Source organism: Somniosus microcephalus, chromosome 8 (genome assembly GCF_052327205.1).
Source record: "Somniosus microcephalus isolate GS21.2 chromosome 8, FLI_Smic_1.0, whole genome shotgun sequence".
NCBI lineage: Eukaryota > Metazoa > Chordata > Chondrichthyes > Squaliformes > Somniosidae > Somniosus > Somniosus microcephalus.
In genome coordinates, this window is record NC_140994.1 from 19,082,143 (window position 1) to 19,104,517 (window position 22,375).

At 48.8% G+C, this 22,375-nt stretch overlaps 1 protein-coding gene across 1 annotated transcript in view; it reads right to left on the bottom strand.

Moving 5' to 3' along the window:
• Positions 1–22,375, bottom strand: part of LOC147113358 (Fc receptor-like protein 5) — a 78,345-nt gene that overhangs the window by 16,202 nt on the left and 39,768 nt on the right. The window contains exons 5-7 of the mRNA XM_085996118.1: positions 8,298–8,402; positions 4,141–4,204; positions 464–573 (exon numbers count right to left, since the gene is read on the bottom strand). Of these exons, the coding sequence (XP_085852244.1) occupies positions 464–573; positions 4,141–4,204; positions 8,298–8,402 (279 nt within the window). The remainder of the gene's footprint in view (positions 1–463; positions 574–4,140; positions 4,205–8,297; positions 8,403–22,375) is intronic.

A 22,375-nucleotide genomic window follows, 5' to 3' on the forward strand; every position in this document is an offset into this window, starting at 1 on the left:
TGCTTACACAAGCACTCGTACATGCACACACACACACGCTCACACTCACTCAAACACACACTTGTACATGCGCACACACGCTCACACGCGTGCATACATGCACTCATACATGCACACACACACACTCACACTCACACATACACTGGCACATGCACACACATGCTCACAGGCACTCACATGCACACACACACACGCTCACATGCACTCATGCTTACACAAGCACTTGTACATGCACACACACACACGCTCACACACTCACTCACACACACACTCGTACATGCACACACACACACGCTCACACACTCACACACGCACTCGTACATGCACACACTCACTCACACATACAAAGGTTTTGCATTTGCGGTTGATAATAAAATTAGCGTATCAGTGCACTGAGTCCTGACACGGTGCTGCTGGCTCCTCTCCTGAAATCAGTATTCTGCCCCATTCCATTCCTCCTTACCTGCTGCCTTTTTGAGGTCCTGAGCTTTATTAATGTACGGCTCCATGCTCTTATTTCCAGGCTTTGGGTCTTTTTGGTCTTCATTGTTTCTAGGTATTTTACGTTGGTTCCTTAATGATTAAAAGAAAAGATATTATTAACGAAAAAAGGAAGAGAAAGCAAGGCTGGCATTGCCAAGGCTTTAATTACATTGTGCCTTAACATTGCTGCAATCAGAGAGCTTGATGTAGTGGAGAAACAGAACATCAAATTACAACAGGACTGCATGTCCGCTGAATACCCTGTGAAACTTAACAGGCACTTACTCTATTTAATGCAATTACTGTTATGCAAATTACACACAACTGGGACAAGAGGGAAAATGTCCAAGGACTGTATCTCGGAAGAAAATAGTACAGCATTAATAAAAGAAAGAAAAGTTCACACATTACAGCACTGTATAAGAGAAGGGAAAGTAATTAGGCTTTAATTGCAGGGGCTCCTGCTGAATACTTTGACCCTCAGGGATTGTGAATAAAGATGGATTTTGACACCACATCCAATTAACTTTTTCAATGTAAACACAATATCATTTTATTGAAAAGCACGTGGTTAGCTTTAAAGCAGGAATGTCCAAGGCTTTTATCCTCATGGGTTGCTTAGTTGTTCCTGAATTGAATCCCATGTCCTCTTTGACTTGCATCTTCCTCAGGTTAGGACAAGGGCAGCAGGCGCATGGGAACACCACCACCTCTAAGTTCCCCTCCAAGTCACACACAATCCTGACTTGGAAATATATCGACCGTTCTCCTTCATCGTCGCTGGGTCTAAATCCTGGAACTCCCTCCCTAACAGCACTGTGGGAAGTACCTTCACCACAAGGGACTGCAGCGATTCAAGAAGGCGGCTCACCACCACCACTTTCTCAAGGGGCAATTAGGGACGGGCAATAAATGCTGGCCTTGCCAGTAACGCCCACATCCCATAAAAACTAATTTAAAAAAATGGTTACTGATACCAACAGGTCTTGGCGTTCTGATTAAGGATTTATCCAACAACAAGGCAAAAAACACTCAGAACACCCCTTTCCAAACTGCCAGGCACACAGAGTTCACACAGGGCAAAGTAAGAAATATAAGGACAAATAGGACTCACACTTCACTTTTTCACACAAAGGGTAGTAAAATTTGGAACTCTCTCCCCCAAACGGCTGTGGATGTTGGGTCAATTAGAGCTTTCAAGAATAAGATAGATAGATTTTTGTTAGGTCAGGGAATCAAGGGATGTGGAGCAGAGGTGGGAAACTGGAGTTGAGGTACAGATCAGTCATGATCTAACTGAATGGCGGAGTAAACCTGAGGGGCTGAATGGCCTCCTCCTGTGCCTAACGTTACTAAGTTGCTAGGTTTCCCAAATCTCATAGGGCATATGGTTCACGGGCTGTAGTTTAGACCCTTACTTTAAAGACACAAATGGCCAGATTTTCAGTGTGATGTGAGGCGGGCTTTTAGGCGTGCGGGGGGCAAAAATCCCGATTTCGGGGGTCCGGACACCACCCCGCCCAAAACCCGCCTCCACGTAAGTTTCCAAGGATGCGGGCACCCGCCCCGCACTGGGACCCGCCGACCCGAGGCGGGAAGGGATTAGTGCCAATTAACTGCCTGTTAACAGACAGTTTTTAGCCTAATCCCTATTTTGAGGGGTGTCGTGTGGGTTTCCTGACGGCTCCAAACCACGCCAGGTTAGAGCAGGCGGGCCGTCGGGTTGAAGGACTTGGAGGGGTCGAGATGTCGGTGTTCAGGTGAGTGATGGGTGCATGTGTGCAAAGGTAAGTGTGTTTGGTGTGTCTAAAGTGTGCAAAGAAGTTTAAATTACCTGTACTTACCTTTACAGCCTTCCTTCCTCTAGGCTTCGGGAGTCCATCATTCAGCCGACACAGAAAGCAGAATGGCTGCGATCTGTCAAAAGTGACAGCCTGCAGCTTTCAGTGCCGGTAGGAGTTCTAACTGAGTCTGCGTAGAAGGACTCAGGTTAGAAGTCAGACTGTCAGTGTTTGACAGCTTCAAACAGCTGTGAAACACTGATATGTTATCTGTCAGGACGTCCTGACAGATGAAATTTCAGCCTGCGACGTCACCTGTTGCTGGGTGGCCCTTAATTGGCCTGCTGAGCCCGCTGGGCGGGCTCAACATGGTCAATCAAGGGAAAATCGCGTGGATTGGCCGGACGTCGATGGAGGCGGGACTAAAACCCGAAAGTTGCAGTCCCACCTCCTTCCCGACTGCTGGAGGAAAATCCAGCCCATAGTTTGACAGCAGGATTGGTGTCACAAAGCTTTGGGGCCCCAGGGTACTTCATGCTACGGAGCAATAGCATGTGGGTTTGTGTCTGCAATTCCCTATAAGGTGAGTTCCCAATCTCGGCCATACGTCTAGGGAGCAGGTGCGGAGAAGCGGTGTGTGGGACACTCCAGCTACACCTGTGTACCTTCCAGTGGCCCGTTGGAGAATGGCGCTGGCAGAGGTCGAGCAGAAGTTGCCCTTTTGGTTGGAACTGGTGAACAGTGCAGGCAACCCAACTAAAAAAAACAAAATACATGAAACCAGGCAGAAGAGGAATTAAGTGAGGTGTCAATTATCTACTTTTGCCACCAATTTGTGGTCCTCTCCTCTCCTGAAGACACTTGTGATTCATGCTCCTCAGGAGCCAGCAGCCCTCCAGTACCTCATTCAAGTGTTCATTCTTCAGGTGAGTCTAGACTGTGAATACTGGCTCTTCAACCATGGAAGGAGCCCATGCCAAACTTGAACCTGTTCTTGTACGATAGCAAAATACTGCGGATGCTGGAAATCCGAAATAACAACAGAAAACGCTGAAAAAACTCAGCAGGCCAGGCAGCATCCGTGGAGAGAGACGGGATCTCCGTTTGGCTCTTCAACCTTATTCGTCTTCATTGCTTTCAGTTTCCCTTCTCGTGTTTGTAAAATCTATCCCCTTTTCCTGTTTTTTTCCAGTTCTGACGAAGGGTCTTCGACCTGAAACGTTGGCTCTGTTTCTCTCTCCACGGATGCTGCCTGACCTGCTGAGTTTTTCCAGCATTTTCTGTTGTTATTGTGAACCTGTTCTTACTTGACATTCACCCATGCACATTTTCTAGCAGGGGTCACTAGCTCAAGAACAAGAACACTTGGCGACTGTTTTGCCCCCTTTCCTAGCCCAGGGGGGTGCTGTGGGAAATAGTAGTGCCCCACCTGTTGTCCTCGCTCAGATCAGCTAACTTAGCGCAGATCAGACGGAACCTGCAACCATCTGGTCCATCTGGCTCCGTGCCACACCAATCTATCCAAAGAGCCATCATAGCATTGTATCTGCGATATAAGAACATAAGAAATAGGAGCAGGAGTCGGCCAATAAGATCATGGCTGATCTTCGACCTCAACTCCACTTTCCTGCACTAGCCCCATATCCTTTGATTCCCCATGAGTCCAAAAATCTATCGATCTCTGTCTGAATATACTCAACGACTGAGCAGCCACAGCCCTCTGGGGGAGAGAATTCCAAAGAGTCACAGTATAATTTAACTGAGTTGGATGTTTAGAATGGAACTATTTACCACATCTTACACTGGAAGCTACATTATGCCATTCTATTACGCTGTATACTTGAAGGTTTTATGTTTCTTATTTTCCGTCCCTTACTTTGAATTGTTTCTTGCCAAGTTGCTGTTTCTGCTTCTTGGGTTTGACTTCTTGCTTCTCTGCACTGTACAAAAAAAGCAAAATTTAAAATGATTTTAATAATCACGTACACCAACAGAAATTCAATAACCAACACAAGGGGGTAACTGACACCAACCTCACTGATACAGGGGGTAACTAGCACCAATACAACCAATACAGGAGGTAACTAGCACCAATACAACTAATACAGGAGGTAACTAGCACCAATACAACTAATACAGGTGGTAACTAGCACCAATACAGCCAATACAGGGGGTAACTAGCACCAATACAACCAATACAGGGGGTAACTAGCACCAATACAACTAATACAGGGGGTAACTAGCACCAATACAACTAATACAGGGGGTAACTAGCACCAATACAACGAATACAGGGGGTAACTAGCACCAATACAACTAATACAGGGGGCAACTAGCACCAATACAACTAATACAGGGGGTAACTAGCACCAATACAACTAATACAGGGGGTAACTAGCACCAATATAACTAATACAGGTGGTAACTAGCACCAATACAACTAATACAGGAGGTAACTAGCACCAATACAACTAATACAGGTGGTAACTAGCACCAATACAACCAATACAGGGGGTAACTAGCACCAATACAACTAATACAGGGGGTAACTAGCACCAATACAACTAATACAGGGGGTAACTAGCACCAATACAACTAATACAGGGGGTAACTAGCACCAATACAACTAATACAGGGGGTAACTAGCACCAATATAACTAATACAGGTGGTAACTAGCACCAATACAACTAATACAGGTGGTAACTAGCACCAATACAACTAATACAGGTGGTAACTAGCACCAATACAACCAATACAGGGGGTAACTAGCACCAATACAACCAATACAGGGGGTAACTAGCACCAATACGACCAATACAGGGGATAACTTGCACCAATACAACCAATACAGGGGGTAACTAGCACCAATACAACTAATACAGGAGGTAACTAGCACCAATACAACCAATACAGGGGGTAACTAGCACCAACACAACCAATACAGGGGGTAACTAGCACCAATACAACTAATACAGGGGGTAACTAGCACCAATACAACCAATACCAGGGGTAACTAGCACCAATACAACCAATACAAGGGGTAACTAGCACCAATACAACTAATACAGGAGAAACATAGAAACATAGAAGATAGGAGCAGGAGTAGGCCATTCGGCCCTTCGAGCCTGCTCCGCCATTCAATGAGATCATGGCTGATCATCCAAATTCGGTACCCTGTCCCTGCCTTCTCCCCATATCCCTTGGTTCCTTTAGCCTTAAGAAATATATCCAACTCCTTCTTGAATATATTTAATGAACTGGCCTCCACCGCCCTCTGTGGTAGAGAATTCCACAGGTTCACCACTCTCTGGGTGAAGAAATTCCTCCTCATTTCAGTCCTAAATGGCTTACCCCTTAGACTATGACCCCTGGTTCTGGACTCCCCGGCCATCACCAATACAACTAATACAGGGGGTAACTAGCACCAATACAACCAATACAGGGGGTAACTGACACCAGCCTCACCGATACAGGAGGTAACCGACGCCAATATAATCAATACAGGGGGTTAACTGATACCATGTTCCGCGAACTAGTGGAGGCAATTATTTTTCAAATAGGAATAAATGAATTGGTTGAAGCTATCAGGTCCGTTCATAATCAACAGGGGCTCCCCCTTCAATTATTGAATAGTTCCTCTGGAAATACAATGACTTATATTTCTGTTGAGCATCTCATGATCAGAAAGACCTTTGAACACTGAGCAGAAGGGCAAATAAAAAGAACCCCCTTAAAAACAGAGTGATTGAAGGGAAGCTTTGCGGGATGTTTTGAAAAAAGAAAGGGATTCATAAGGCGAGTGTAGCAGCTGAAAGAGCAGCCACCAATGATGGCGTGTGTGGGTGGGGAGGGGGTAATGAGGAATAACACAGTGGTGTGGAGGTGGAGGTAACAGGGAGTAACCCAGAGCCCACGGAGTAACAGGGAGTAACCCAGAGCCCAGGGAGTAACAGGGAGTAACCCAGAGCCCAGGGAGTAACCCAGAGCCCACGGAGTAACAGGGAGTAACTCAGAGCCCAGGGAGTAACAGGGAGTAACCCAGAGCCCAGGGAGTAACAGGGAGTAACCCAGAGCCCACGGAGTAACAGGGAGTAACCCAGAGCCCAGTGAGTAACAGGGAGTAACCCAGAGCCCACAGAGTAACAGGGAGTAACCCAGAGCCCAGGGAGTAACAGGGAATAACCCAGAGCCCAGGGAGTAACCCAGAGCCTAGGGAGTAACAGGGAGTAACCCAGAGCCCAGGGAGTAACAGGGAATAACCCAGAGCCCAGGGAGTAACAGGGAGTAACCCAGGGCCCAGGGAGTAACAGGGAATAACCCAGAGCCCAGGGAGTAATCCAGAGCCTAGGGAGTAACATGGAGTAACCCAGAGCCCAGGGAGTAACAGGGAGTAACCCAGAGCCCAGGGAGTAACAGGGAGTAACCCAGAGCCCAGGGAGTAACAGGGAGTAACCCAGAGCCCAGGGAGTAACAGGGAGTAACCCAGAGCCCAGGGAGTAACAGGGAACAACCGAGAGCCCAGGGAGTAATCCAGAGCCTAGGGAGTAACACGGAGTAACCCAGAGCCCAGGGAATAACCCAGAGCCCAGGGAGTAACAGGGAGTAACCCAGAGCCCAGGGAGTAACAGGGAGTAACCCAGAGCCCAGGGAGTAACCCAGAGTCCAGGGAGTAACAGGGAGTAACCCAGAGCCCAGGGAGTAACAGAGAGTAACCCAGAGCCCAGGGGGTAACCCAGAGCCCAGGGAGTAACAGGGAGTAACCCAGAGCCCAGGGAGTAACAGGAAGTAATCCAGAGCCCAGGGAGTAACAGGGAGTAACCCAGAGCCCAGGGAGTAACAGGGAGTAACCCAGAGCCCAGGGAGTAACAGGGAGTAATCCAGAGCCCAGGGAGTAACAGGGAGTAACCCAGAGCCCAGGGAGTAACAGGGAGTAACCCAGAGCCCAGGGAGTAACAGGCAGTAACCCAGAGCCCAGGGAGTAACAGGGAATAACCCAGAGCCCAGGGAGTAACCCAGAGCCCAGGGAGTAACAGGGAGTAACCCAGAGCCCAGGGAGTAACCCAGAGCCCAGGGAGTAACAGGGAGTACCCCAGTAGTGTGGGGAAGGTAAGGAGGAGTTTTTGGCACCCCTCCTAATAACGCCTTTTTTGCTCGGTGAAAAGTTTTTACTTACACCTCTGTGAAGCGCCTTGGGATGTGTTTCTACAATAAAGGTGCTACATAAATGCAAGTTGTTGTAGTCTTGCTTTGTCCACTTGCTCATTGTCAGTTGATTTTATTGTTTTGGCATCTTCACACCCTTCCCTGGGAGAAGGGTGATAATTAGCGCCAGGATGTAATCCTATGATTCGCAGGCTGATTAACAGGCCGCGTCGTGAACGCTCCTTCCACGGCTGTGATCATCTTTATACCAGTTGCTACGGCGGTTAGTCCTGGACGGTCGGGGGTGGGGGGTGGCGCGGGGGAGGGGATTGGTTTATGGGCTTCCACAACCTGTACAATGAGAGGGGAGCCACCCGCACTCACCAGACTGGGGTAACCTAAACTAAAGAGCTGGAGGGTTGGTCTTCACCCTCCGGGACGGTCAAGAGTGGGGTTCAAACCCTACACTTGCTGACTCGCCGGCGGGAATGCGACCACAGAGCCACCGGCTGGCTCCAATATCTGCAGAGCATGCTGTTGCTTGTGTTGACTGTTGGGTACTTGAGTACAGTTTCTACAAGCAGTCGGCAGGGTCTGATTCATCCGTCACTGTTCAGAGTTGCCACTGGCCGCACCGGGGCTGTTATGTCACCGGGGATTGAAAAGGACAGGCCAGCGTCTGTTCTCTTTCTGCCGTCAACAATCTGCGAGCGGATTCTCAGAAACGGGACGCTGGGAGATCGCACCGTTCAGCGGTTTTGTTCGTGGGTCATTAATTACAGAGAGAGAGAGAGCAAAAACCATTCTCCTGTTGTTCATTGGAACTCCAGCCAAATACAGTACCGAACCCCTCCCCCCGACAGAACCAACAGATGGCGCTGTTGCCATACCTTTGAGAAACAGAACCAGCACCCCTGCCAGCAACAGAACGAACAGGCTGATTCCAACACCACTGGCGCTGCCGATTAACGTCTGGGAATGCAAACTTGAGTCTCCTGCCGAGAGCAAAGGGACAAACAAATCAGAGGAACCACCAATCAGTTGCCAATAAGAATTGTATAATGCGATGCTGCGTGATTTTGCGAAACTAATAACATCCCGGCCGACTGGGGTCAGAAAAGTAAAAGCCCGCGGGACCCAAGGGAAAGTTGGATGCAAAAATTGGCTCAGTGGCAGGAAGCAAAGGGTGATGGTCGACGGGTGTTTTTGTGCTGTTTCCAGCGGGGTTCCGCAGGGCTCAGTACCCGGTACCTTGCTTTTTGTGGTAGATATCAATGATTTAGATTTCAATGTAGGGGGCATGATTAAGAAGTTTGCAGATGATGCAAAAAATTGGCCGTGTGGCTGATAATGAGGAAGAAAGCTGCAGACTGCAGAAAGATATCAATGGACTGGTCAGGTGGGCAGAAAAGTGGCAAATAGAATTCAATCCGGAGAAGTGTGAGGTAATGTATTTGGGGAGGGCTAACAAGGCAAGAGAATACACTATGAATGGGGGGACACTGAGAAGTGCAGAAGATCAGAGGGACCTTGGAGTGCATGTCCACAGATCCCTGAAGGTAGCAGGACAGGTAGACAAGGTGGTTAAGAAGGCATACGGGATACTTGCCTTCATTAGTCAAGGCATAGAATATAAGAGCAGGAAGGTTATGCTTGGACTGCATAAAACACTAGTTAGGCTGCAGCTAGAGAACTGCGTGCAGTTCTGGTCACCACATTACAGGAAGGATGTGAATGCACTGGAAAGGGTACAGAGGAGATTTACGAGGATGTTGCCTGGGCTGAGGAATTTTAGCGATGAGGAAAGATTGGAGAGGCTGGGGTTGTTTGTCTTTGGAACAGAGGAGGATGAGGGGAGATTTAATTGAGGTGTATAAAATTATGAGGGGCCTAGATAGAGTGGACAGGAAGGACCTATTTCCCTCAGCAGAGAGGTCAATAACCAGGGGGCATAGATTTAAAGTAACTGGTCAGAGGTTTACAGGGGAGTTGAGAAGAACTTTATTCACCCAGAGGGTGGTGGGGGTCTGGAACTCTCTGCCTGAAAGGGTGGTAGAGGCAGAAACCCTCATCACATTTAAAAACTACTTGGATATGCACTTGAAGTGTTATAACCTACAGGGCTACGGAGCAAGAGCTGGAAAGTGGGATTAGGCCGGAGAGCTCTTTCTTGGCCGGCACAGACACGATGGGCTGATTGGCCTCCTTCTGTGCCATAAACTTCTATGATTCTATAAAACTGAAATAAAAACAGGAGATGATAGAAACAGATTGTCAGTCGTGCCTCTGAACTAGAGGATCTGTGGAGCATTAGCTTGGCTCAGTGGTAACGTGCTCACCCTTGAATCCACAGGTTTTGGGTTCAAGCCCCATTCGTGGAGTTAGGCGCAAAGTCTACACGGACTCTTCAGAGCTGAACTCACGGAGTGCTGCATTGCCAGAGGTACCACCTTTTGGATGAGACGTTAGACCGAGAAAGAAAAGAATGACTTGCATTTATGTAGCGACTTTCACGACTTCAGGACGTCCCAAAACGATTTACAGCCAATGAAGTATTTTTTGAAGTCTAGTCGCTGTTGTAATGTAGGAAACGCAGCAGCCAATTTGCGCACAGCAAGCTCCCACAAACAGCAACGTGATAATGACCAGATAATCTGTTTTTAGTGATGTTGATTGAGGGATAAATATTGGCCCAGGACACCGGGGATAACTCCCCTGCTCTTCTTCGAAATACACACACACACACACAGAATCCCCACAGTGCAGATAGAGGCCATTTCGGCCCATCAAGCCTGCACCGACACATATCCCACCCTATCCCCGTAACCCCACGTATTTAATCCCCTAACACTAAGGGTCAATTTATCATAGCCAAATCAACCTAACCCGCACATCTTTGGACTGTGGGAGAAAACCGGAGCACCCGGAGGAAACCCACGCAGACACAGGGAGAATGTGCAAACTCCACACAGACAGTTGCCTGAGGCCAGATTTGAACCCAGGTCCCTGGCGCTGTGAGGCAACAGTGCTAACCACTATGCCACTGTGCCCAGTGCCATGGGATCTTTTACGTCCACCTGAGAGAGCAGACGAGGCCCCATCTGCCTGTTCAACTGGATGTAAAAGATCCCACGACACTATTCGTAGAAGAACATTTATCCCTCAACCAAAAGGTCTGCCGTTTGTGGGATCTTGCTGTGCACAGATTAACTGCCAAGTTTACCGACAAAACAACAGTGGCTACACTTCAAAAATAAAGTAACCCATTGGCTGTGAAAAGGAGGGCGCTATTTAAATGCAAGTTCATTCATTCAAGTTCATAATGGGCTGGATTCTGTGGTCAGCAGTGAGTGAACGGCGCTCGATGTTCGTCCCGCTTACAGCTGCCCACGGACGTTCGATGGGCTTTTCAGCGGCAACTTACGGTCATCGAGAGTCTGATCCAGTGCGGCGCCCTCTACAGGGCCTGTGTAAACAGGGCAAGCAGCGGCGTGTCTCCTCAACCAATCAGATTGAAGAATCCTCACTGTGACACTGAGGGCTGGAATTTGTCATTGGGGGGTGGGTTGGGGGCGGGTCAGGTGGCCGGCGGGTCCCGCCCCCGCCTCCGGTGTGAGGTGGGATAATTTAGCCAATTTTGCCCTAATTGGGCTCTTGATTTCCAGCGTGTGGGAACCCCTGGCCCAACGAGTCTTTTGGACCTGAAACTCGCCTCTGATGACGTCATCTATGCAGTTGCATTTAAGGCCTGCAAGCAGCCTTGGTTCATTTTTTGCTTTACAACTTTTTTTGGAGACACTTCTGAGGGATTTGTTTTGCAAAGATGTCAAGCTCAAGGCCCAAGTGCGCACCCCACTTTGATGAGGACTCCCTCCATGCTCTGGTGGAGGGAGCCGGAGCTCAGAAGGAAGTGCTGTTTCCTTCCTCTGGGAGGAAAAAAACCTCCCCAGCAGACCAAAGCTGCGTGGCTGCAAGTGGCACAGGAGGTGAATTCCAGATCAGTGTGCAGCAGAACCTGGCTGCAGTGCAGAAAGAGGTTTCATGACCTTCTCCGCACAGGAAAAGTGAGTATGACATCACCATGACCCTCAATCTGCTCCCCATTGCCTCTCATCACCAGCACTCTTCATTGTGAACCGTCTCCTCCACTTGACCCTTACATCCCTGCACCCTTACCCATTCCCTCTCTCTCTATGTTCATATTCACTTAACTATTCGACTATGCAGCCCTCACACTCCCTATCACTGTTATGCTATGACAACAACTTACAACACACAGGGAGGGCCCTTGGTCTTGGGAGCTCACTCCATCTTTGTGTCCTTCTAAGCATCTATGCTATGGATTCTCTACACTCACTCCTTCATTCTCACTCAAACTCCACTTGTGCCCCTCATTGCAGGAAAAGAGAGCCCACAATAAGAGGGAAAGGGCGAAGACAGGAGGAGGGCCGCCCTCAGTAGCCCAGCTCACCACCTCGGAGGAGGCGGCCCTGGAGATCGTGGGAACCGAGGAGGATGCGCAAGTGGGGGACGGACAGACGGATGCATCACAGCAAGCTGGTGACAGAATAGTTTTTCATCTCTCTCACTGACATTGCATGAGTGACATATTGATTCTGATGCTCTAACAGATTGACTTATGATCATCTGCACAATTCAATGTGCATGCAACGTTTATCTCACATGTCTAACTCTTTCCTTTACTCCCCCACAGGACCATCGATAGCCCCCCTCCCCACTGCCCAGCAGCAACAGCCTGAGCCACAAGACTCCTCAGAGGACGCTGCAACCTCTGAGGGCGCAGCGTGGGCAGAATTCAGCGCACCCAGCACCAGCGCAGACACTCACACCTCGGTGGGACTTTCGGGACATAGAGTCGTTTTGTCACCTGGTGTATCACAGCTCACAAGTGAGCATTAGCCGATGGTGGAGACAGGGACAGCCATGGAGAGTCCTCGTCAGAGGGCGCAGGACTCTGCCAGCTCGGCTCAGCTGCATGTCGACCCTGTGCCTTTGGGTCCATCCAGAAGGAGAGCGGTGCTAGAACTCCAGGAACAGGTGCAGGAGTCTATGGCAGATTTTGTCTAGGGTCACTGCAAGTGTGGAGCGGATGGAGGAGTCCATCGCAAACATGAGCAGAGCCTTTGTGGAGGCATTGGCGCATGAATGCATCACCACGGAAAGGATGGCAACCTCCGTGGAAAGGATGGCTACCTCCATGGTAAGGATGGCCACACCTGGAGTATTGTGTACAATTTTGGTCACCTTACCTAAGGAAGGATATACTTGCCATAGAGTGAGTGCAATGAAGGTTCACGAGATTGATTCCTGGGATGGCAGGACTGTCGTATGAGAAGAGATTGAGTAAACTAGGCCTGTATTCTTTTGAATTCAGAAGAATGAGAGGAGATCTCATTGAAGCATACAAAATTATTGCAGGGCTTGATAGGGTGGATGCTGGGAGAATGTTTCCCTTGGCTGGGGAGTCTAGAACCAGGGGCCACAGCCTCAGGATAAAGGGTAGGCCATTCAGGACTGAGATGAGAAGAAATTTCTTCACACAGAGGGTGGTGAATCTTTGGAATTCTCTACCCCAGAGGGCTGTGGAGGCTCAGTCATTGAGCGTATTCAAAACAGAAGTCGATAGATTTCTGACTAGTAAGGGCATCAAGGGATATGGCGATAGGGCCGGTGAATGGAGCTGAGACAGAAGATCAGCCATGATCTCATTGAATGGTGGAGCAGACTCGAAGGGCCGAATTGGCGACTCCTGCTCCTATTTCTTATGCTCTTATGTTCTTATGATGGCTACCATAGAGGAGAGGGTGGCTACCGTAGAGGAGAGGATGGCTACCGTAGAGGAGAGGATGGCTACGGCCATGGAGGAGCTAAGTCACCAGGGTCTGGAAAACATGGTCATTGTTCTGAATAGACTGACATCTCTGGAGGAGCGATGGTCAACTATTGAACAGAGAAACCAGAGCTTCATGGAAGTCCTCTGGAGTAGGACTTCCAGTGCAGAAAGGGGTCCTCATGGCCCCCCTGAAGAGCAGCAAGGTGCTGTCAAGCCACTTGCTAGCTCTGAAGTGGGGCTGACCCATGAGAGGGAAGTTGGTGGCAGACAACAAGGAAGTGGGGGCTCCTCTCCAAGCGCTCACACTTCCATGCCACTGCAGAGCCCTCGGTCAGAGCCCCACCAGAGTCCCCACCCAACTGAGATCGATGTCTCAACCCCTGCACAGCCGCAGGAGCAGCAGACTGTTGCCGAGCCCGCACAGGTTTGCAACCCCAGAGGATGCCCGCCAAAGATGTCGAGGCAGGAGCAGCAAGAAAGTGAGCAAGGGGCCTCCACACCTGCTAAAGCCACAGGGGAAGCACCACACAGGAGCTCGCGTAAGAGGAAGGTAAAGCACAAATAGTCACAAGGGTAGTCACTTGGGTGTTCTGTTGTGTTTAATTGTGAAATGCCATCCGTGAATTAATGTTATAAAATGACTTCATGGCAAACTGTTGAAGTTGTGGGCTGTGTCATTTAGCAAATGGGACTTCCATATTGAGGACTCAGGGTGACTTGGAATTGTCAGTATGGTGGTCAGAGTGATAGGAAGCCGCAGGTTCTTGTCCATTGTCGATGATGTGGTAAGATGGTGCGAGCCAAATGTGTTTGATTGGGCAGCCTAAGCAAATCTGGCCAAGATCAGTGCATCCCTTGCATCCCGGGCTGCTGCCACTGGTTGATGCGCCTCCACAAACTCTTTGTTTTCACTCTCCTCCACCTCCTCCTCATCCTCATCTGAGGTGGCTATGCGATGAGCCACTTGTACCTCAGGCGGCTGCAAGCCACAATGCTGTGCCATGTTGTGAAGTGCACAGCAGACCACGACCATTCTGGAGACCCTGGCTGCTGAGTACTGCAGGGCTCCACCCGATCTATCAAGGCACCTGAATCGCATCTTCAGCAAGCCGATGGTTTGCTCGATAATGGATCTGGTGGAAATGTGGCTGGAGTTGTAGAGCTCCTCAGCTTCGTTGGATGGGCTCCTCAACAGCATCATTAGCCACGTCCTCAGGGGATAGCCCTTGTCTCCAAGTAGCCATCTGCAAAGTTGGTCTGGCGGACTGAAGAGCGGAGGCACACTAGACTGCCGCAGTATGAAGGAGTCATGGCAACTGCCAGGGTATTTGGAGCAAACATGCAAAATTTCCTTATTGTGGTTACACGCCAGCTGCACGTTGAGGGAGTGGAAGCCCTTGCGGTTGACAAAAATACCTGGATTGTGATGGGGTGCCTTAAGGGCCACATGTATGCAGTCTACGATGCCCTGCACCCGTGGAAAGTCTGCCATATTAACAAATCCAATCGCATGTGCGGTTACACTTGCTTGATCCTTGGAGAAGTTGATGTAATTGTGCTCCTTGGCAAAGGGGGCATTGGTTACCTGCGTGATGCAAGTGTGTGCGGCCGCCTGGGAGATGCCGCTGATGTCTGCTGTTGGTCCCTGGAATGAGCAAAAAAGTTGATTGCGGTGGTGACTTTGACAGCCACTGGTACAGGGTGTCCACCCGCTCATCTGGGCTCCAGGTCTTGCTGCAGCAGTCTGAAGATGTCACCCACTACTTCTCGCGAAAGTCTCAGCTTCCTTTGGCACTGCTGCTCAGTCATGTTGAGGTAGCTCATCCTCTGTCTAAATCCTGTTTTGGGGGTATCTCCTGTGGCGACGTGCTTCCCTGCGCTGGCGCCTTCTGGCCTGTGCAACTTCAGGTGGGTGAGCAGCAGGTTGGCGCTCCTGCTGTTGCTCCTGCAGTTGGTGCTGCTGTTGTTCAGGGTTCTGCTGCTGCTGTGGCTGGTCTTCGTCCGAATCTGAGGTCCACGAGGAAAGGAAATAAATGGTTTCCATGCTGCTGGTATATACCTCAGTTGAGGAAGCGCTCAGTCAAGGTGGGGAGAGGGGTTTCCCAGGAGGTCACAGTGCAGATGGATCTCAGCTTCAAAACTTCCAAAGCCAGTACACCTGCAAAAAGTTCTCCCAGACCTGAGAAAAGAAAGTTCTGCCACCTGCAAATGATCATTGTGGCAAACTCCTTTTTTATGTTGGAGCTGCAGCTGTTAGTAAGCCATCCACTTGTGAGCCTGCCAGGATTAACTGGCATGTTCCAGGGGAGACGTGCAGCACACGGGAAATGTGGTAAACTCTGAAAGGCCTCTCAAAATGGGATTATAGAGGCACTTAAGTGCTTGTTAAGTGCCTTAAGGGCCTATCCCGCTGCTTGGAGGCGGGACTGAAACGGGGTCTGCAAGCCCGCTTTCGGGAAAGTTGCTCAGAGGCAGGTCGGAGGCGGGATCGGAGCCCGATGCCATTTTTGGCAACTTTCCCACCTGACCCGCCTTCAAACATGCCTCCTCGGGCCTGGCAAAACCCAACCTGCAGGGTCTGAACCAAGAAGTGTAAGTTAGAATATTTAATTCAATGTAAAAAAATGATGTGCAGAAAGCGAAATAAAGAGAGGGAAAGAAAGATGAGATTAAGAGAGAGGGATAAAAAGGAAAAGAAAGAAAAATGTAATTTTAATTTATACTTTTTTTTAAATGTCCAACAATAATTAAAATCTGAAGGAATGAGACTCCACACTTGTAAAAGTTAATTTTCAGTGCCAGACAGGTTGTTGGCATTAATTAAGTTGGATCACAGCATTAAAAATTCACTTACACTTGAATGGACAAGCCCTAACTTTTTCTGGCGTGTTTAGTGGGTATCTATCACATAAGTAGCGTAAATTCACGCCCGTAATGTATTTCAATGCTGAGTCTATCGGCGAGGTACCAATGTAGTGAAGCTCGTGGAGGGACAGCAACTTCTGAATTTAGCATTTTACTTGTGCATGAGCGGATGGCAGAAGTTGCTGTCCAATTTACTCCATAATAACGGTGAGCCTCACTGTTATTCTTGACGCAAAGTGAGGGCCATAGTTTTGAGTGAGGGTCTTACTCTATGTAAGAAGTCACACAACACCAGGTTATAGTCCAACAGCTTTATTTGAAATCACAAGCTTTCGGAGCGCTGCTCCTTCTTCAGGTGAAGTGGAGAAATGCATAAAGACACAGCTTATATAGTCAGAGAATCATGTCAGATGTTTACAGGTAACCTTTCCAACTGCCATTTATCGCACCTCGGCAGAGAGATAATCACAGCAGTCAAAGGTGTGAATGGTGTCCAAACAGGTCAGTCAGGAAAACATTACATCAAAGAACAATGAGGTGGGGTCACAAGGGGTCAAATATTGCAGATGCTGGGGTCTGTATGAAAAACAAAAAAACAGACAAAAAACATTTTTTTTGGCTGGAAATCACAGCAGGTCCGGCCGCATCTGTGTAGAGAGAACAAGCCAATGTCGACTCGAGTCTGGATGACCCTGCATCAGGTGGGGTTACATGTAGCGTGACATGAACCCAAGATCTCGGTTGAGGCCGTCCTCATGGGTGCGGAACTTGGCTATCAGTTTCTGCTCGACGATTTTGCGTTGTCGTGTGTCTCGAAGGCCACCTTGGAGAATGCTTACCTGAAGATCGGAGGCGGAATGTCCTTGACTGCTGAAGTGTTCCCCGACTGGGAGGGAACACTCCTGCCTGGTGATTGTTGCGCGGTGTCCGTTCATCCGTTGTCGCAGTGTCTGCATGGTCTCGCCGATGTACCATGCTCCGGGGCATCCTTTCCTGACTGCTGTGATTATCTCTCTGCCGAGGTGCGATAAATGGCAGTTGGAAAGGTTACCTGTAAACATCTGACATGATTCTCTGACTATATAAGCTGTGTCTCTATGCATTTCTCCACTTCACCTGAAGAAGGAGCAGCGCTCCGAAAGCTTGTGATTTCAAATAAAGCTGTTGGACTATAACCTGGTGTTGTGTGACTTCTTACATTTGTCCACCCCAGTCCAACTCCGGCATCTCCACACCGGTCTTACTCTAATCAGACCTGTTGGAGTTTCCCACCTGATAACTGAACCCTGTCTTTCCCTGTCAGCTGCAATGTTATGGTTTTCATTCTACACCCCATTTGATCACAATAGGACAGGGGGGGCAACTTTAACTAGTACAATTCGACCATTTGCTCAAAAAGAATGACTATCACGTGCGTGATATTAACTCGCGGATTCTTATTTTTCCCGCATTTTCACAGAGCTTTTTTTAACACCACCATCAAAATAGTAGACGAAGGAATTTAATCTGCGTGTGTTGGCATGGTAACACTCTCAGCTCTTTTCACCTTTAAAACATGTGTGTGTTAGGTATGACGTATAGTGTTAGTGAATAACACCAAGTAAAGGGAAACAAATTCCTTGCCAAAACAACTCGTCCTGTGTTTAAAATGTACGCACTATAAAGCAATTAATTTACCAACTAGGAGCTTTTGATTGCATTCAGTGCTGCGATGTTGCTGTTTTGAGAGCAAATGTAACTCCATTATTTCAGAAAGGTGAGCGAGAGAAATCAGGAAATTATTGACCTGTTAGTCGCACATCTGTTGTTGGGAAATTATTGGAATCTTTAATTAAGGACGGAGTGACTGAGCACTTAGAGAAATTTGAGCTGATTAGAGAGAGCCAACATGGATTTGAAAAGGGTAGGTTATGTCTAATGAACCTAATTGAATTTTTTGAAGGAGTAACTAAAGTAGTTGACAGGGGAATGTCTACGGATGTAGTTTATATGGATTCCCAGAAGGCATTCGATAAGGTTCCACATAAGAGACTGTCAGCTAAAATTAAAGCTCATGGAATTGAAGGCAAATTATTGACCTGGTTAGAAAATTGTTAGGTGGCAGAAGACAGAGAGTAGGGATAATGGGCATGTATTCGAACTGGAAGGAAGTGACTAGTGGTGTCCCACAAGGAGCTGTGCTGGGGCCTCAACTATTCACTATATTAATGACTTAGATAACACAACAGAGAGACATATATCCAAGGCTCAGGAAGCTGAAGACTCTGTCAGAACATTGAAGGATTTTACACTAATTCTGGAGCCTGGCCCAGATCTGTATCTGGATTGCAGCAATGTGAGACATCCTCGGGAAATCCAGCTTACATCGCTTGGGCATGACACCACGTGGATTCCACGCAGTGCCCATTGGATCCCCGGGGCACTTTACAAGTTTACAGTGGGGTCACAAAGGGTTCAACATTTCCCAGCGCAGGAGCGAGTCCTGCCTTGAGGCACCCATGCTTAGATCACTCTGCTGCTGGGCAGAGTGCCATTGGTAGGCAGGCAGCCTAACAATCGTGCCAGTTGGCCATTTGCGCTTGGCAGCAACTGGCCTGGGTTTGCAGGCTAATATCGTACTTGTGTAACCTCCGTCACATAGAACAGAATTCGGTCTTAGAATTTTCCAGAAAATTGAATAAAGTTTTTGTAATGTATATACCTTTAAGGGGGGAACTACTTTTTACAGCTCATGTATACTGTAGTACCGGCAGTGACCACACCTGTATATAGCACTGAGTAGTAATCTGTACAGTTCAGTTCCAGAGTGAGCCACGTTGAGTAAACACCTGTTGTACTGTTCTCCTGCAGTCTGTGTCTTACTACTGACGGACACAACATTGCCAACGAGGCAAATTCGATCCTACCTGCAACTCTGCATCACCTCCCAGGGATTCGTTCCTGGAGACCAGTAGATTGGAGGTCAAGGCCAGAGACACGGGCGTCGACCACGGGCAACCGCCCAATCATCCAGCAGAGACTCGAGAATTGCGGGGGAGGCTGTTGAGAGCCAGGCTTGGCTTTCCAGTCGCGGTGGTCCAGCGAAACAGGCTGGCAACAGGTAGTGCGCAGACCCTTCCCGGACAGTGGCGGGCTAGTGCCCGACCGAGCAGCACAGCAAAGGGCCGAGCAGCGTCGACGGGAGAGAGAGAGGGCAGAGCGCACAGGGCGCAGTCGGTGTTCAGGGGCCGAGCAGCGTCGAGGAGAGGGAGAGAGACGCGCAGAAACCCGCGAGGCGCCGCCATTGCCACGAGGACCGCCGAGAGCGGCGTTGGCAGCAGCGCAGGAGAAGCGCGCGAAACCTACAGGGCGCCGCCATTGCCACGAGGACCGCCGAGAGCGGCGTTGGCAGCAGTGGGGGAGGAAGGAAAGCGCGGGAAATGCCATTTTAAGCCATTGTAAACCACACCCAAAATGCCAAAAAGTGGCAGTATCACCGCATTTGACAATAAAGTCGAAGATTGGACTACATATGTCAAAGGAATAGAGGTATACTGCAAGGCAAATGAGGTGTCAGATGACAAGAAAGCGCCGGTATTGTTAAATTTAATGGGTGCAAAGACGTATGGCTTATTACGAAATCTAGTAACCCCAGCGAAGCCAGTGGAAAAGAGTTTTGGAGACATAGTGACGATACTACAGGAACATTTAAACCCCACACCGCTGCTGATAGCAGAAAGATTCAAGTTTCACAAACGGAACCAGCATAAGGATGAAAGCAATGCTGAATATTTAACAGAACTGCGCAAACTATCGAAACACTGCCAGTTTGGAACGGGACTGGCAGATACCTTAAGGGACAAGTTTGTGTGTGGGCTTCAAAGTGAAGGAACCCAGAAACGGCTTTTATCTGAAAAGGACCTTACGCTGGACAAGGCTTTCAGCATTGCGGTATCATATGAAGCAGCAGCACGGGGCGCTGCAGAGATACAACAGAGACCGCAAGAATATGGCACAAATGAAATGTCATACAGAACAGCGAAGTGCTATCGCTGCGGCAGAACAACACACGACCACAATGATTGCTGGTTCAAAGACAAAGTGTGCAGACAGTGTGGAAAAGTAGGACACATAGCACGAGTCTGCAGGTCGGGAAAGAAAACCAGCAATAAGAAATCTCCAAAAGAAAAGTACAAGAAGGTACATAAGGTGACGGAGAATAGTTCAGACGAACAAAAGAGTGATACCGACTCCGAAAACAGGGAGCTGAGTTGTCTAAAACTACATAATGTAATCAAAACGGAGGATCCCCGAACCATTTGGGTCACTCTCAAGATAGCAGGAGTCCAGGTAAAAATGGAATTGGACATAGGATCAGCTCTAACAGTCATAAACCGACGGGACTACAAGCGGCTATTCTCACACATACCCTTGAGAGACACAAAAATTATTTTGAAGACGTACACGGGGCAAAAAGTCTACCCCAAAGGAAAAATAAGCGTGACCGTTATATATAACGGTAAGGAAACACCAAAACTAGACCTGTATGTATTGCAAGATGGAGGACCACCATTACTGGGATGTGAATGGATCTGGAAAATACAGCTGGATTGGCATTCCATACAAGCACTGACTGTGGCTGCCAAAAAGGTTGACGACGTCACACCTGGGCGACTGTCAAAGATCCTAACCGACGCGCAAGAAGTGTTCCAGCAAGGACTCGGAACACTAAAAGGCACGACAGCAACAATTAAAATCGAAGAAAACGCAAGCACAAAATTTTTTAAGGCCAGACCTTATGCGATCCGCCCAGCCGTCAAAGCAGAGCTGGAGAGTTTGGAACGTTCAGGAGTACTGTCCAAGGTAGACTGGAGCGAGTGGGCTACACCCATCGTCCCTGTGATGAAAAAGTCATTGAGCAGCACGCCTGGGGAACCAAGGAAGGTTCGCATCTGTGGGGACTTTAAGGTAACAGTGAACCCAGGCCTTCACACCGTGCAATATCCACTTCCGCGGATTGAAGATATTTTCGCCTCGCCATCTGGAGGGAAACGCTTCACTAAGATTGATCTGGCCCAGGCGTATCTGCAAATGGAGGTAGAAGAAGCATCAAAAAAATACCTCACAATCAACACCCATAAAGGTCTCTACCAATACAACCGGCTGGTATTCGGGGTAGCATCAGCTCCGGCTATTTGGCAAAGGGCAATGGAACAAGTCCTGCAAGGGATCCCAGGGACCCAGTGTTATTTGCACAACATCCTGGTCACGGGCGAAAATGACAGTGATCACCTTGCCAACCTGGAGCAGGTGCTCACTAGATTGAAGGAATATGGGCTCCGAGCTAACCGCCCCAAATGCGAGTTTTTGAAAAAACAGATCTCGTATTGTGGCCACGTTATCGATAAAGAGGGGTTACATAAGTCCCCAGAAAAGATTGAGGCAGTAGTCAAGGCTCCAGCACCGGAAAACGTGTCACAACTGAGGTCGTTCCTCGGGCTGGTAAACTACTACCATAAGTTCTTGCCAAATTTGTCTACAATACTGTGGTGTATGTAACCTGTACCACCTTAAGAGAACTACCTTAAGAAGATGGACTACTTTCTCTTGCTACTGTATATTGTAGTACCGGTGGTGACCACACCGGTATATAAGCTCTGTGTAGTAATTTGTAAAGCAGTTCAGCCCTGACCTTCAAGTAGTAAAGACCTGTTTAAGTTTTTCCTGTTGTCTGTGTCCAGTTATTTAAAATAAGTATATCTGGAACACACAGACTCAACAGTGGCGATGAGTCGATCTTACCCAGCGGCAATTGCATCCAAGGCAGCTTCGTCCCCAGAACGGGCGTCAAGAAGAGGCATCCGCCCTCATCATCCTGCTGAGCACCGCATTCACACGGGAGGCATCGAGAACCCGGGTTGGAATTGCTGACCACGAAGTCCACCATCAGCGACAGGCAGTGATCATCCTTCTTCCACGGCGGTGGGTAAGCCGATCTAGCGACACGAGCAGAAAGTCGGCCGCGTTGTCAGTGGAGAAGGGGGGGGCGAGACCGGAGGAAAAAGGGCGGAGAACTCGACCGCAGCCGGTGTAAGGGGCCGGGCTGCAATCGGAACAGACGCGCAGCAAGAAAGGAAGCGCTAATACCCACGAGGACAGCGGGGAGTAAAAGCAGCAGCGTCGGGGGAAATTAAGGACCGTTGGGGGGCGAGAACGGCAACAGCGCGGTAATCGCCATTGTAGCCAGCGGGGGAAGAAGCCAAGCGCGGG